At 41.4% G+C, this 16,022-nt stretch overlaps 1 protein-coding gene across 1 annotated transcript; it reads left to right on the top strand.

The window, feature by feature from the left end:
• Positions 1–8,542: 8,542 nt before the first annotated feature.
• On the top strand, positions 8,543–15,698 carry sox18 (SRY-box transcription factor 18). Its single transcript, XM_078255904.1, has 2 exons — positions 8,543–9,369; positions 11,976–15,698. Exons 1-2 carry the CDS (start codon positions 8,964–8,966, stop codon positions 13,328–13,330), a joined length of 1,761 nt encoding a protein of 586 aa, XP_078112030.1. The 5' UTR covers positions 8,543–8,963; the 3' UTR covers positions 13,331–15,698.
• The last annotated feature ends 324 nt before the right edge of the window (positions 15,699–16,022 follow it).

Below are 16,022 nucleotides of genomic sequence, written 5' to 3'. Positions count from 1 at the left end.
GCGGAGTGGCGCAGTTCGACAGGGGCTGACTGAACTGGAGCTCATGTGGCTGGTGCGGTTGCTAAAGCAGGACTACCCTTCATAAAGCTGTTCTAATGTATGAGTAAACAGCTCAGCAGACGGTTGTAATTTAAAGCTGTTGGTGAGCTAACACTTCCTGTCTGTCCATCTCCAAATTCTAATCATATGTGTGTAAATGTCTCAGAGTGCCAGCAGGCACCATGACTGACACAAGTATGTGAGTCCATAATATTTTATTTTATTTCCCAACCGTACACTTTTACAGCATTTACTATACATAACCCCATACTTTGACCGCTTTATGTTTTTACTGTTGCCACCATATTTTTACCGCCACATACACTTATAATCAGGAGGAATTGTATGCTATGACATTGGCAGTGACATAGGCAAGAATGCCTTACATTTTTGTTCCCATAGAGAATATTGGGAAATGATTGTCAGGAAGCTAAAACAGTCCTATAACTTTGTCATACTTGTAGATGGAAACTTTGTTAAAACTTTCCACAGGTCACCTCCCTTATAACTGTATTGGTTGAACCTTACCGTTGAAACTATAGGCTCTTTTTGTGTTGTTTCACTCGCCGTCTTTTACAGGCTAATAGATATCTGCATGTGAATGAAGAATCTGTAGGCAACAGGACAAAGATTTTGGCTTCAGAAGCATTCCGGTTTCCATTTGTAGTCCGTTTGTAGTCCGTTTGTAGACCAAGTAGTATTGACCAATCACGTTTGAGCGCCCTTTGGTAGCATGCAGGTAAACAGTCCATGTGGAGAGCAGTTGAGTCGTTTGATGACACTTTTTATTAGCTTTTTATTTTATTCTGCATTCATATGCAAATATCTGTTTATAGAGACAACTCCATTCTCATTTCTCAAGCTGCTAATGGCAGCTGACACACGCAAGAAGAAGTCTTGGCCCAGATACGTGTTATACGGATTCACCAGGAGCCCCAGAAATATTGGCCGTTGCCCTAAATGCCAATAGGTCAGACCGATGGCCGATGGGTTCTAGGATCAGCAAAGTCGCTACACGTCTTCATCATTCAGCATGTGAGTGGTGCTTTACATTTTCAAGGGCACACAGCAAATATGTGTGTGACGGATTGGAACACGCTAGGGTCTAATAATGGTGTAAGGGCATTCCATGCCTTAGTGATGTTAAAATAAAAACAATGTATCAATGCCTGGCTTAAAATAACATCTTTTTCATGGGTTTTGTCTGCTTCACTTACACATTAGTTCTAGTTTAGTCCTTGTTTTTACTGTAACCATGTGTTGTAGTAAACAATCAACGCCACTACTTTTGATACAGAAGAAATATTCTATATTTGATTTGATCTGAGATTGTATAACTTACTGTACAAACTGCTATTGCTAGAAGATGAGTGAGAGTAAGATGCCATGATTTTAGCAGTGTTTGTATGGCGTGTTCTGGTTGGTTGATTTTTTACTCTCTTCACTTCTCTCTTCTCTTTACGCACACACATTCTATTTGAAATTATGCAGCTTTGTCTCTTTTCAAATGTGAAAAGATGTAAACGACATGTGAAACCCTGTGAGCTCCAAAAAGGCCCAGGGCCAAAATGTAAACCCAGGACCTTTCTGTCTTTAAGGTCACAAAACTAACCGCTGAGTCACTGATCTACCTGCAATATAAGATGGCTCATACAATCCTGATCATGACATCACATGGCCCACAGGTCACTTTCCCATAAAGCATCTCTGCTCTATCTCCCTGACACTTGCTGCTAGCTTCCTGTACGTCTGCGCAAGCACGTCTAATCCTGAGAAACAGCAGTTTCCTGATTTTCCTAAGACATGAGTATTAAATGGAAACAGATTATGCTTCTTTGGAACAGAGAGAGAGGCCAGAGAAGATGAGTGGGGAGGAATGAAGTGTAAAGGAGAGATTTAAGATCTAAAAAAAACAACAAAAGTGATAAAAAATGAAAGATTTGTGTGAGAGTCTGCAGAAGAAAGATGGAAAATGACAGGGGCGAAGTGAAAAAAAAGAGAAGACAACAGGACATAAGAGATGGGAGACGAAAACAAGTGTTCGCCTAGAGAACAGAGGCGTTGTGTTTGGTGGGAAAGGTCGTATATTGTCCTGCGGTGCTACAGTGCATTAATTACAGGATAAGAAATGATAAGCTCTGCTGCGGGGCAAAGAATAGGCCGACAGAGAGACAGACAGAGACCGACAGATAGCTGACGGTGCAACCGGATGCTGACTGTCTCTGGGTTACTCACAGTTTGCGCAAGAAAGCATCATTACATGAGGTGGCAATTCGTCCTCCTCCTTTTCTTTCACCTCCAACGACATCTGTAAAGTTAAGGTCAGGAGGGGTTGATTCTGTTAAAACATCAAAAGTTTAAAAGTTGGAAAAAGATCAGACACTGATCCAAAAGTTCTCCACTAACCTCCTCCTTAGGTGCTATATTTATGGCACTGTTGATTCAATACATACATAGGTATTTCACATACTTATCTTATTGTACTCTTTCTTTTGAGCCACGTCACCACGTTCCATCATCGTGTAGCTTTTTCTGAATGTGATCATCCATTCAATGACCCTCTCCTGCTCTGTATGAAAGCATCTGCATGTGGTACATTTCTTTACTCCCTTAATAAAGTTTTTCCCATAATATGTCACCCGTCTGCATTCTGAAGAACAATATCCACACTGTATGTCACCATAAGCGTTCACGCTTAAAGTACCATTTCATAACCAGGAGGTAAATATTATTATTATTTTTATTTTTTTTATACCTTTATTTATTCAGGGAAGGTTCACTGAGAGGAAGCCTCTCTTTTGCAGGAACGCCCTGATCACATTCACACAGTTCCACATTCATACCTGGAAGCTGCCCAGTACAACCACAGTCTGATCTGCTGGCCACTGAGCAGCTCCACTGGTGCAGTTAGAGGTTAAGGGCCTTGCTCAAGGGCACCTCAGCGCTGGTAATGAGGGAGGGACAAGCACTGCTCTTTCACTTTCCCCACCCAGATTTTTTCATAATATTCTTTTCAAATGTAAATCTGACAGATAGCCACAACAGTTTGAACGTCAAGTGAAATTCTTACAAATATATGAATAAACCCAATCTTAATCAGTTTTTGTTATAGCCTTATTCAGACTTCAAAACAAGCTGTGACGTTTTCTCACTGTCTCTGTGTCTCCAAAAGGGGAAACATTCATGAAGTTGTTTATCAGCCTTTACAGCGGTTTAGAAAAACGTCTTGTTTTCACACTTTTGCTCATAAAAAATGATTCAACCAGAGATTGGATTGACTTTCATACACTTCAGAACCCTGAAACTGACTCAGCATGTAAAGGTTTGTATAAACCTCCAGTTCAAGGCAAAATTTAAGGGAAAAAAACACTTCTCAATTACGCCAATGTATTTTTGGATCATAAAACATCACACATAAACACATAAATGACCATGCAGACATCTAACACAGGCAAAATTGAGGCAAAACAGACTTATTTTCTCTATTGAGCAGCATCTTTTGAATTGTACAGTGGCTTTTGAATGAGTTTCATGGGATCGTGAAATTCTTCTTGGAGCCCACTCAGCATGCCAAAGCCTTGAAGAGAAAAAAAACATAATTACCAAATAAGAAAATAAGGCAGTGTCAGCTGGGTACACCATTGAAAATTGGAAACAAATAAAATAACTAGAACTCTCAAAAAATAAACTTGAATGTAGCTTTTGGCATGTTGTAGGTCCTCCACCATTAACACACATCCAAAAACACCTAATTGTGGTGTGACACAGATAGATGTCTGAATCCGTTGAGCTATAAAAGATATAATGGTACCGAAAATCAAAGTCAAGGTCATACAAATAATGTGCAACTGGTTGTGTGATGCGTGCGTCTGTTTTTTCTTTTGTGTAGTTTGTTTATTATGCAAGTGTGTGTGTGTGTGTGTGTTTGTGTGTGTCAGTGGGTGATAGAGGTGGGGGATTCCCAAAATGACCTGTGTTAACGGTGTGTGTGTGTGTGTGTGTGTGTGTCTCCAATCCATCATCACACACTTCCCTCCTTCAGCACGTTCGAAAATAGAACGGTGTGTGAACATGACCTCTCCCACATATAAACACACACACAATACACACACACACACACACACACACACACACACACACACACACACACACACACACACTAGTAAACACGCCCATTACGATGCCATTGTGTCTTAGCTTCTCGTCCAGAATGTGTGTGTGTGTGTGTGTGTGTGTGTATTGTTTGTGTTTGTGTGTGATGGTGTGCGTGCGTGCGTGCGTGCGTGCGTGCGTGCGTGCGTGCGTGCGTGTGTGTATTATCAGGAGTTGCAAGGAAACATGTCCCTCGTGCCATGTTCTCCCTCCTCTTTCTCTCTCTGTCTCTCTTTTCTTTCTCGCCACAAAGTCTGGAGTTGCTGCCAAATTTCCTTTGTGGCAAAGGTGTGGTGCCACGACACTGTCTCTCTCTCTCTCTTTTGCACGCACACAGCCACACGCGCACACACACACACACACACACACACACACATCTCTACACTGGTGATAATGAACTGCATGGTAACCTGATGTAAGCACATAACATAAGGTGGCGTTGAAGATGGGGTGGATGCCAGGCGATGTGATGTTTCCTCTGCTGGGGTCATTATTTCCTAGGTAGCTTTTGACTACTTTATCATATTGTATGAAAGCAATCCCACTCGTGCTGTTTGAGTTTATGACAAAATACCTTTGCATGTTATCATGCTGTATTAACTATTAACATATACAGTGGCACTCATAAGTTTATGAACCCATGCTAAAGTTGACTAAAAAGAGGAATAAAGAAATCATCTTTTGGAAATTGATCTTAATGCCTTAATTAAAAATCCAACCTTTAAGGACACCAATTTTCTTTGTGAATGAATAATGTATTGTAAATAAATAAATGTTCTTAAAATACAGGGGGCATAAGTAAGTACACCCCTATGTTAAATTCCCATAGAGGCAGGCAGATGTTTATTTTTAAAGGCCAGTTATTTCATGGATCCAGGATACTATGCATCCTGATAAAGTTCCCTTGGCCTTTGGAATTAAAACAGCCCCTCCCCCCCACATCATCACATACCCTTCACCATACCTAGAGATTGGCATGGGGTACTTTCCATAAAATCATCTCTCAATGCAAATCAAACCAGCTATTAGGTTAACTGAAATAAAACCATGCCAGTCTCTAGGTATGGTGAAGGGTGTGTGATGATGTGGGGGGGTATTTTAATTCCAAAGGCCAAGGGAACTTTATCAGGATGCATAGTATCCTGGATCCATGAAATAACTGGCCTTTAAAAATACAAAATCTGCCTGTCTCTATGGGAATTTAACATAGGGGTGTACTTACTTATGCCCCCTGTATTTTAAGGAAGAACATTTATTTATTTATGATACATTATTCATTCACACAGAGAATTGGTGTCCTTAAAGGTTGGATTTTTCCTCATTTTTTTAATTAAGGCATTAAGATCAATTTCCAAAAGATGATGATGATTTTTTTTTTAGTCAACTTTTAGCATGGGTTCATAAACTTATGAGTGCCACTGTACGTAGCATGTAAGCATGCTATATGTTAGTAGGAGTTGAATTGGTGAATATGCTTATTTAGATTAGAAGATCGAACACTTGTGTGTGAGTTTAGAATGGAGCTGGAAGGTGGATAGCCTATGTTAGCATAAAGACTGGAAACAATGGGGTTACAGCTAGTCTGATACCTTTTTTTAACACTTTATGCGGGGGGATCTCATGCTGAAACTGCCTCAAACTGTTTATACATCGGCACTGGGTGGATGGCTACAGCACAGGTTGTCAGATTCAGTTGGGGAGCACAGGTTTCGTTTTAAGTCAGTGTACAGGCACAACGGTACAATCTATTTTGTGTTGTTTTTTCACCGAGAAATGTCCACAATGCAAGTCCCTCTAAATGTCATGCGAATAGTATTAATCTTCTCATCTCACGGATGGAAAAGGAAATGAATAAGCATATTCCCCAAAATGTTGAATTATTCCTAAATGTCCACGATTGAGTTGAGCTGCAGTGACCAGATCTGAATGACTGCTAATAGTCTTTTATCCCGTGTTGTTGTATTCAGATGTACGTATTTATTGCCCTATTTTATCCTTTTACCATTTTAAAACCATTTTAATATACTATATGATCTTTTGATTCAGGTGCAATTTTGTATGTTAATGTCTTTTTCTTGTCTTGTGTACACAGGGTGCCCATTCAGAAGAGAGTACAACACTTTGTAGAACAAATGTACATTTCTTGCACCAACTTACTCTAATTACTTGACACTATAATACATGCTGATAGATTAGGAGCATAGAGATTCCAAAAGAAGCTAAAAGTAGGAGGTTGAGACTCTCAGCTGTGTTTCTAGGTGAACAAATATACGCACCTCGATACACTTACAGACAATGACAATGGCACACACACACACACACACACACACACACACACACACACACACACACACACACACACACACACACACACACACACACACACACTTTCCTCCCCACGCCCAGCTCCAGGGGAGACTGTTGCGGCGTCTCAGAGCCTCCTGCACGACCAACCAGGAACTACTCCCACTTACCATGTTGTCCCAGACTCTCTATGTGTGTGTGTGTGTGTGTGTGTGTGTGTGCAGGGGGTCATTATATTGTGGCGGAGGGAGGGGGTAGAGGGGCATGTCCTTGGCAGACAGACAAACGCACCACATACAATATATTCATCTAAAGAGGTCGTTTAGTTGAAGGATGAGTTTAAAAATAATATCTGACTTTAAAGTGACAGCTTTTCCTTTCACATTCACTGAGATAGACAGGAGCTGTATCAGCAGACGGATCATTGCACCAAGATATATAACATACATGCATACAGGGTTGCAACAAACACAGCCTATTTAATTCAATGAGCTGTCAAAAATCCGATCAACTTTTTCATTATACCCATATTTGTTCCATCATCCTCCCACATTGCAAGAAGTGCTCTGTGGCTGTGATTTCACAGTCGTGATTTCAAAATCACTAAACCAGCACATGAAAGCACCACGTGTCATAGTGTTGAATCTTTTCTGGATCTTTTCCTGGACCATAAAAAGGTTAACTTTGACTTACAAATGTTTTAACCATCACAGTGAAATAATCTGTCAGACGGAGGAGGTGTCTTACTTTTTTTTTAGAGAAAGTACATCATGTTAATCCATGTCTTTCCCTTTGACTTTGTATGCAATGGCACACGGTAAGTACAGCATATGATGCAGAACAGCAGCACAGTGATCAAGTATGTTAACTGATGCATCAAAAATGTCCCGCTGTTTCACAATCTGAATCAGCTTTTCTGTTATGTGCTTGTTTTGCCTGACCAACACACCAAAAGTCAAAGCTATTTGTCTTACAGTGATACAAATCAAAGACATTGTAGTAACTGAAAACAGGGAATGTTTAGCATAAATCATTACAATTCTGTATCTATTATTATATATATTATAATCTAATACAATTGCTTAATCACTACATGCAACTACGTGCCTCAGCAACTGGCTGCTGATGCTGCAGCAATCAAAACTGAAACCTTTACTGTTGGGGTTCAACATGCCTGGACCCCCATTAGGAGCACCACCCACTCCCTATCCAGCCTCTCTCTCTCTCTCTCTCTCTCTCTCTCTCTCTCTCTCTCTCTCTCTCTCTCTCTCTCTCCCAGTAAGTTGTTGTTAAGCTCAGCCACTAATCACTTTGGTTGAGACTGTGGTCAACTGTGTTACCGCTGCCCTGCCCTCAAATATATATACACACACACAGACACAGACACACACACACACACACACACACACACATATAGAAAAACATACTATATATGTCTGTCAATGTTTTGTCTCTCATTTGTGTGCAAACTTAATTATAAATGTCGTCTTGGTCTCAATTTTATGTGTGCTTGTTTCATGAATGCGTTAGAGAGTGTATCCGTGCAGATACCTGTGTGTGTGTGTGTGTGTGTGTGTGTGTGCGTGTGTGTGTGCGTGTGTGTGTGTGTGTGTGTGTGTGTGTGTGTGAGAACAGTTTGCATGAGTGTGTCCCTTGAATGTGTGTATTCGTGTGTGTGAGAAGCTCCATTCTCAGTTGGGCAGAAACAATGGAACCTCTCTGATTACATCTCCCTGTACATACGGACTATGTGTGTGTGTGTGTGTGTGTGTGTGTGTGTGTGTGTGTGTGTGTGTGTGTGTGTGTGTGTGTGAAGCTACAGGGGGGAGGAAAGGGTGGCGGTCGCTGAGGAGGAAAGAGGGGGAGGCAGTGCTTGGACCTGCCCCCCTCCCTCCTTTGCTCTGTCTCCCTCACACACTCGTCCCTTCCTTTCGGCCCGCCTGGCATCTCATTGGTTAAATTATATATTTATATATTTATGTGATTGGTCAGGGCGGGGTATATAGTCAGCGTGGGTCGGTTAAATCTGGCCACAAGTTTCAAAACTTTGAAAGAGGGCAGACAGATAGAGACGGTGAGTCGGGCGGCCCGTGTGACGGAGGGGAATCAAGCTTTGGAAAAACCACACACTCCAAACACAAACTGTTGTCTTTTGAGAGAGAGAAAAAAAAAGAGTGAAGAAAAGAAAGAGGCAGAGTCATTGTGGATCATTTACAGGGGGAATATCCTGCACCACAACTTGTTTGTTTTCTCTTTCTTTCTCGTCTTCCACTTCCTCTCAGATCTCGATGCTTTGCTTTGGGATTTGTGCTCCAAATCCATCAAATTCCTCTCTTGATCTTTCACTTCGTCAACCGAAACATTTTAAGCTGCAAATTTTTTCCAGAACTTTGCAACCCAACAAACTGAGACAGACGTTTGCAGGATTTCACTTGGACTAAAAAGTTGAATCCAAGCCCGGTTCTGGAATGAATTTAACCGATCCCAGCTTGTCCAGAGAGACTCTTCTGCATGCCAACCGGATGTCTCTCGGGGGCCCCTGGGCGTCCGGGACCCCGAGCCCTGCTTCTGATTCTGAAATAGGTTTTGAGCAGAACCTCTCAGGGGACTGCGGTTCTCCCGATGGCCTTGGAAGCGGGAAGATGAGGAGAACAGAAGCGAGGATTTCTCTGACACCCAGTTCAGGGGGACAGAGTCCGGACCTGACCCAGGCAGGAAGTGTGTCGGCAGGCACGGCCGATGGGAAGGCTGTAGGGGGTGAGCAGAGGATCCGCAGGCCCATGAACGCCTTCATGGTCTGGGCCAAAGACGAGAGGAAGCGACTGGCCGTGCAGAACCCTGACCTGCACAACGCTGTGCTCAGCAAGATGCTCGGTAAGCCAGGGAACAAAAACTCCAATCGGGGAAATAAAAACTGTAACTGAAACTGAATGCAGTGTATCAAAACCTTCCAGGGAAACCAGACTGGTGAAATCCAATTAGGTGGGATACCTAAATCAGGACCCAGTTACCCAAATGCATTTTCAGGCTTAGAGGATCTTTGACCCATTCTAAGATCATCTCAGTCTTAAGGTGGTTCTGGGAAACTGGGTCCGGACCAGTTTAGATTGCCTAAACCAACATCTCAAACCCAAGTTTTATAAAGGGACGTTTGGGTATGCAATTACAAGTTATAATTTGAGCAGTTTTTCTTTTACCAGCATTTATTGCTCAGTGCGACACACCCCACCCATTGTAGTCCCAATAGTGCTAATGGAACTAACAGCAAGAGCATCATATATTTTTCAAATGTCCGATGAACACAAATACATATGTATATACAGTATGACTTCACAATTACATTCTTCTTCTGACAATACTGTCACCAATCATCCATCATCTAAATATGACTTAAAGGTGATACTTTTGGTATCACTTTTGGTCCCGTGATATTTATATGTGTATACTTTTGTCATCAAGCTTGTTTTTGTTTGGGGTTTTAAGTGTTAATAGCTTCACTTTTTTTTGTAAATCATTAATTGGCTGAAGAACAAATGTACAGTTTCACAAGTTTCGCTTCTTATCTAAAATAACTTCCATTGAGATTATTATAATATCTTTAAAGCCTGGATTTCAACATTGAAGTGATCTTTGAGCATCACACACTGTGTAAAGCGTTTGTAGATTCCTCAGTGACAGAGTAAGAGGACAGAAATGTCTATAGACACTTCCTGATCCACTCCTACGGCATAAATTTCTTCTCCGCTGACCACCATGCTCATTATGTTTCAAACTTCATAATTTTGTCAAAATATGGAATCCACTGTGACCAACAGGAATCGACTAGGACCACAACCGCTGTTCTCCTCCACTGTGGAAACTGCATACTTTTTATGTCCACTGTGCGGGGGGTGAGGATTTGATAAAAACGTGTTTTGGGTGGAGTATTATATATTATATACTTTATTTAAGCAGGTATGTCTAATTGAGACTAAATGTAAGATGAGGCAATGGGGTCAGGGTTTACAGCGCATTGTTAGTTTTGCCATGATTGTGTAAGACAGGACTGATGCAAACTAACTAAACTGATGCAAATGTTTACTGATTTTAATGCATGTTAGAGTTAAAGTGAAATGGAACACCATGGACCAAATCTTTTTCAGGTGTCAATGTACTGAACATCTTCATGTTGATGTTGAAAAGTACAACAAAGTAAAAAAGATTGCGTGTAGCAGTTTTGACGGGCTAGTTTTTTCTGTTACTCAAGAGAGCAACAGGCTCTTTTTAATATTAATCTGCTTCAAATTAATACAATGTAACACAACAAAACAATATTCACACTTGCTTGTCAGTGCAATCAGAATCTGCTGAGCTCATCTGCAGCTTGAGATTTTCAAATTCAAACCATAAAGTGCGTCTTAACTCTCTACTAAGAGCTACTGGTGTCTACCTACATAAGACTGTCTACATAAGACAAACTGGGAAGTTATTACTTAACACAATGTATAAATACATCAGATAAATGGCTACGAATTAGGGTTGAGTGATATGGAGAAAATCAATTATCATGATTCACGATTGTTGACCAAACCTCAATGTCGATATTTCGACAATATTGTAGGGTTGGCTATTGGTGCCTTCACAAACTATTATCACGATGAGATTTTAGATAAATAATAATCAGTAATGTGGATATAATGACTAAGTCGGTAAAGGCAAACATTAGAACAGCTAGAACAGTCTGGTAACCTCAGAAAATTGCGATATCCCAAATCTAAGACGATATCTAGTCTCATATCACATTATCAATATAATATCAATATATTGCCCAGCCCTACTATGAATCATGGCACTTTGTGTCTGAGCAGCTTTTAGACCAAATGACATTACGAACCGCTAAAAAATAATGTTGTGTGGAACGTCTTATAGTCTGTAAAACAGCTATCAATGTGAGCAACATTGTGTCATTGTTGTTTTAGTTTTTTCCATCACTGCTGCATGATTAAATTAGACCCAACCAGCCAACAGGGGGATCACCAGGATGTTCTTGCATCCTGGCGCCACAGCAGAACCTTAAATGTGTACACTGACATTATAATAATACAATAATAACAATACATTTAGGGTTAAATTTAGTGCCAACAACACCAACAATTGGTTGATTGATTGTGATAATCAATTTCTCCATTAAGTTATACGCAGAAATGTCATCATTTTTTTTGTCTTCTATGATAGTAAACTAAATACCTTTGGGTTTGTTGGCCCAAACACTTAATTAATAATCAAGAAAACAACTATCCATAATAAAATAATCTTTAGTTGCAGCCCTGGAATCTGCTGTCTGATTATGATGTTGATGATGACTTTGATTTAGATCATGATTGTCATTGAGATTATTAGCAATCCTTTTCTTGAATACCAGTTTTACCTTTTTCAAGGCCCTAAAATGATGAAAATAGTGTTCATTATTTTGTAATTGTGTCTTTTTTCATACCTTTCAGGTCAGTCATGGAAGGCCCTGAGTGCTACAGACAAGCGGCCATTTGTGGAGGAAGCAGAACGTCTCCGTGTCCAGCACCTCCAGGATCACCCAAACTACAAGTACAGGCCCCGTCGCAAAAAGACCACCAAAAAACTCAAGCGGGTTGAACCGGGGCTTCTGCTTCACAGTTTAGCCCATGGCGGGGCACCAGGCCTTGGATTAGGACCTGGTATCAGCCCCTTGGGTGCAGAAAGTGTCTCTGGAGGTTCTGCTTATGGTAATCTAGGCGCCCACCCTTCACATCACCATCACTCCCATCATCTTCTGCACTCTCTCGGGCACTTCAGGGACCTCCAGGCCCCAGGACACCTAGAGCTGGAGAGCTATGGCCTGCCCACTCCGGAGATGTCCCCACTGGATGTTCTGGAAGATGGAGCTGGGGAATCTGTGTTTTTCCCCCAACATATGCAAGAAGAGGCAGGTTTGGGAGGTTGGAGTGGCTACCACCACCACCTTCACCATCCTAACCAGCATTACAGCCATAATTACAACAACCACAGTCACCACAGCTCCATAAATGGTGCAGCAACACACAGTTCAGGAATGAGTGTTGGTGCCAGTTCAAGCAACTGTTTGAACTCCAATTTGAGTCCAGGCAGAAGTTCCAGAGTTGATTCTAGAACGAGTTCTGTTGAGTCAAATATGACGTCGAGCATGAGCTCTAGGTTAAATCACACCTCTGGTCACCACATTGCCTTGCGGAGTCCTGTAAAGTGCCCACCACCTCTGTCCGACTGCTCCTCCCCTGTGTCCTACCCCCAGCCCTCCATCAGCCTCCCTGAGCCAATAAAATCCCACCTGACGCCACATCAATCCACTGCTCCTGTCGGCTACTTCAGCCAAATGTATGGGAACAGCGCTCCAAATGCTGCGTATTACATGCCCTCTCAGCTGGGGCAGCTTTCACCTCCTCCTGAAACTTCTCCTTCTTCCTGCTCATCCTCCTCCATCCCCACATCTACCTTCCCTCCTCCGTTGCACTTAGACCCTTCAAATCCAGAGTCCTCCTGCCATTTGGGGTCTTCTTCTGCTGAGTTCTGGTCTGAGGTGGACAGGCATGAGTTTGACCAGTATGTAAATATCGAAAGGAATCGAGAGGAGGCCTACGGGCGTGGTGGGGGCTGTGGGTCCAAAGTCTTGAGTGGGCGCAGTAGCAGTAGTGTAGGTAGTAACATGAATAGCAGTATTATGAACAGGGATGTCAGTAGCATTTTGAGTGGTGCTGGTGGCTGTGATGAAGGGAGCAGCCCTCTTATATCTGCTCTTTCTGATGCCAGCAGTGCTGTCTACTACAGTGCCTGTATCACTGGATAATTACTCCATGATCTCATCTCTCGATGTGTACCTCCTTGCATTCTGCACAGTTTGGTTTGGTTCATTTGAACCATTGTTACATGATCTGGAGGAAATATGTTGGGAACATTAGTTTTGGCTCATATTCTTAGCCATTGTCATGCCTTGCTTGTCTCTCACAGAAACCAACTCTCAATTTAAAAGCTTTTCTTCATTCTAAAAAAGAAAACACATGTTTTTTATCATACCAACTTTTACTGGAGCTAGAGCTTGGTAGAGACAAAACAAATGTGCGAACTGGAAAAATAAAAACTTAACTGGCAAAGAAAGCAATTTTGTCAAATTAAAAAAAAATGTAAAATGCTAAATGCTTCGTTTAGATTGATTAATGCATCCCTGAATATGATCTTGAATGATTGTCTGGCTAGCTAAGCAGCATTCATTGATAGCTACAGGCTAGTGTGACTAGTTTAGACTGTGTTAACTTGCTAGCATGGGAAATTAGATATGCATGGATTACTAGTTCATGGCAACTTTTAGGCAGAAGTTCTAGCAGGGGGCTTTGGCCTTCTGCTGATCAACTGCAAAATTAGCTACTGTCAGTCACTTAGCTAGCATAGCAAATGAGAAGAAACTCACCATTTCTGTTGCATACCTCCCAGCTTGATGCTCTTTGTCAAGATGAGTGCGTGTTAAGGCCGTTACAGACCAACCAGACGGCCGACCGTTGGCAGAAAAGGCAGTTGGACTGATCAGTCTCCCTGAGTTGGCCAAAAAAGTGCCTCGGAACACACCAAAGCGACAAGACGTAATATGTCTCCATAACAGCAGCTATTAATGGCGACTCATTCAGAATACAATCTCATATTGTACTAAAAGAGTTCACCGAAATGTGTTTCTGAAAACATTTTATGCGAGAAATAAGCCGTGCAGTTGCTGAATCTGTCTTCATTTCAGATCGACCAAGGTCAGTTTAAAAGATTTTTATCAGATTTTGAGAGGCTTAGTCACGGTCATCCCGCTTGCCATTTCCGGGTGAGTCCCGAGTGCCCTGTCTCCGTTTGAGCATGTCAGGTCGGCCAAAATGAAGGCCGACAGCTCCTCCAACGGACGACGGCACGGAACACACCGAACAGACTCGAGTCACTGACCTCGCCAGACTGTCCAACGGCCGATTATTGGCCCGGTGTGTAGCTGCCTTTAATCCAAATGAATACAGTATCACAGAAAGATCAGAGGTTGTAATATTTTGACTTTAGCCACTCAAGGTGCTTCTCGGGAAAAGAAAAAAGGAAAAGAAATAAATAGGCCTAAGTATGCCAGGCAGACAAACAGAAGGCACCTTAAAATAGCATTGTGTGTTTTCACCAACTCATCAAGGGTGCTCGGTTTTGTGTTTTTCTTTATCAATAGCTGGAAAGATTTATGACCTGGAAGCTGTTCTGGTGGCTACATAGTCGGAAGGATTCAGGGATGTAGGAAATCAACAAGTTAAATTGCCTATCTGCTTCTACCTGTTCCATGGGTTTCGTTTCTCTGCACTCTGACCCTTTCTGGTGACAGACAGTACATGCTATAGGAAGATTACGCAAGCAAAATTATTTCTTTAATTGCACTGTGCGTACTCTGGTCAACAGAAAAATCCACGACTATGACAAATCTGAATTTTAAGACCATCTCGTATCATTTTTTTACCTTTAATCTCAGGACCAGACAAATATTCATCTCAACTGAACTTTATAAATTTAATTTAATCCATTCTGTCCATTAAATGGGAACATGAAGAACAATGAGAAATTTGGGAGATGGACAGAGAGAGAAAGACTGAATAGGAGAGACTTGATCCAGCCTCCACATGTATATCTCAGCAGTGTTGTCGGGAAAGCCTTGGCCACAGCCCCGAGCAGACCACTGATGTCTCCCACAAACTGTAAGGATGTTTTACAAGCCCGGTCGGGTTTTTTTTTTCTGACCGTGATACATGCTGTTCCCTCTCTGTCTCAGTCCATGACAGGGCCTCATGTCAAACTCCCTGCCAAAATATGCAAGTTTTAAGTTGCTTTGCTTCCTGGCAAACACGGATATGTTGATGAATCAAAGATCATTCTTTATGACCAGTAAGCCTCTCTGGTATAACAAGCACATCGCTTGTTTAAACAAAATGTCTTTTTTTTTAAGTTAAAAAGTGTAATTTAGTTCTACAAATAACAGAAGATTGGCTTCTGCAAATGTAGTGCTATTGGAACAAGTCTAAAGCTTCACTTTATACTTCAAAAATCATCATGTCTATAAGGTCTGCGTATTTGCAAGTTCGTGCAAAGCAACGTAGATATTGGTTAACCGTTTGGTTACAATTACAAATTGTTCCATTCTTAATTTTATTAAAACATTTAAGGATAATTGTTCATGCGGTAAGTTTTATTATTTCTGGAAATCTGGTTTTGATGTAGCCTTTGACTGTATATATAGATGCTATGCCTCTTGGCAGCATATGAAGGAGAAATTGAGACTATGAAAAATTCTCTTTGCACTGGGTTTAATGTCTTAGCTGTATAGAAGGAACACTACTTATTAAAAGCCAAAAAATGTAAATGTTGTACAGAAAGGACTGTGTTTTTTTTTATGTTTCTTTTATTAAAGGAATAGTTTGACATTTTAGGAAATGTGTTTGCTTTCTTGCTGAGAGTTAGATGAGATTGATACCATTCTAAAT

Source organism: Sander vitreus, chromosome 7 (genome assembly GCF_031162955.1).
Source record: "Sander vitreus isolate 19-12246 chromosome 7, sanVit1, whole genome shotgun sequence".
In the NCBI taxonomy this organism is placed as follows: domain Eukaryota; kingdom Metazoa; phylum Chordata; class Actinopteri; order Perciformes; family Percidae; genus Sander; species Sander vitreus.
Note: the sequence above shows the minus strand (reverse complement) of the source record. Positions and strands in the feature narration are given on the sequence as shown.

Coding starts and splice junctions, on each gene's coding strand:
- sox18 (XM_078255904.1), top strand. CDS start 8,964: ATGAATTTAACCGATCCCAGCTTGTCCAGAGAGACTCTTCTGCATGCC. Junction 9,370..11,975: donor TGTGCTCAGCAAGATGCTCG/GTAAGCCAGGGA, acceptor CATACCTTTCAG/GTCAGTCATGGAAGGCCCTG.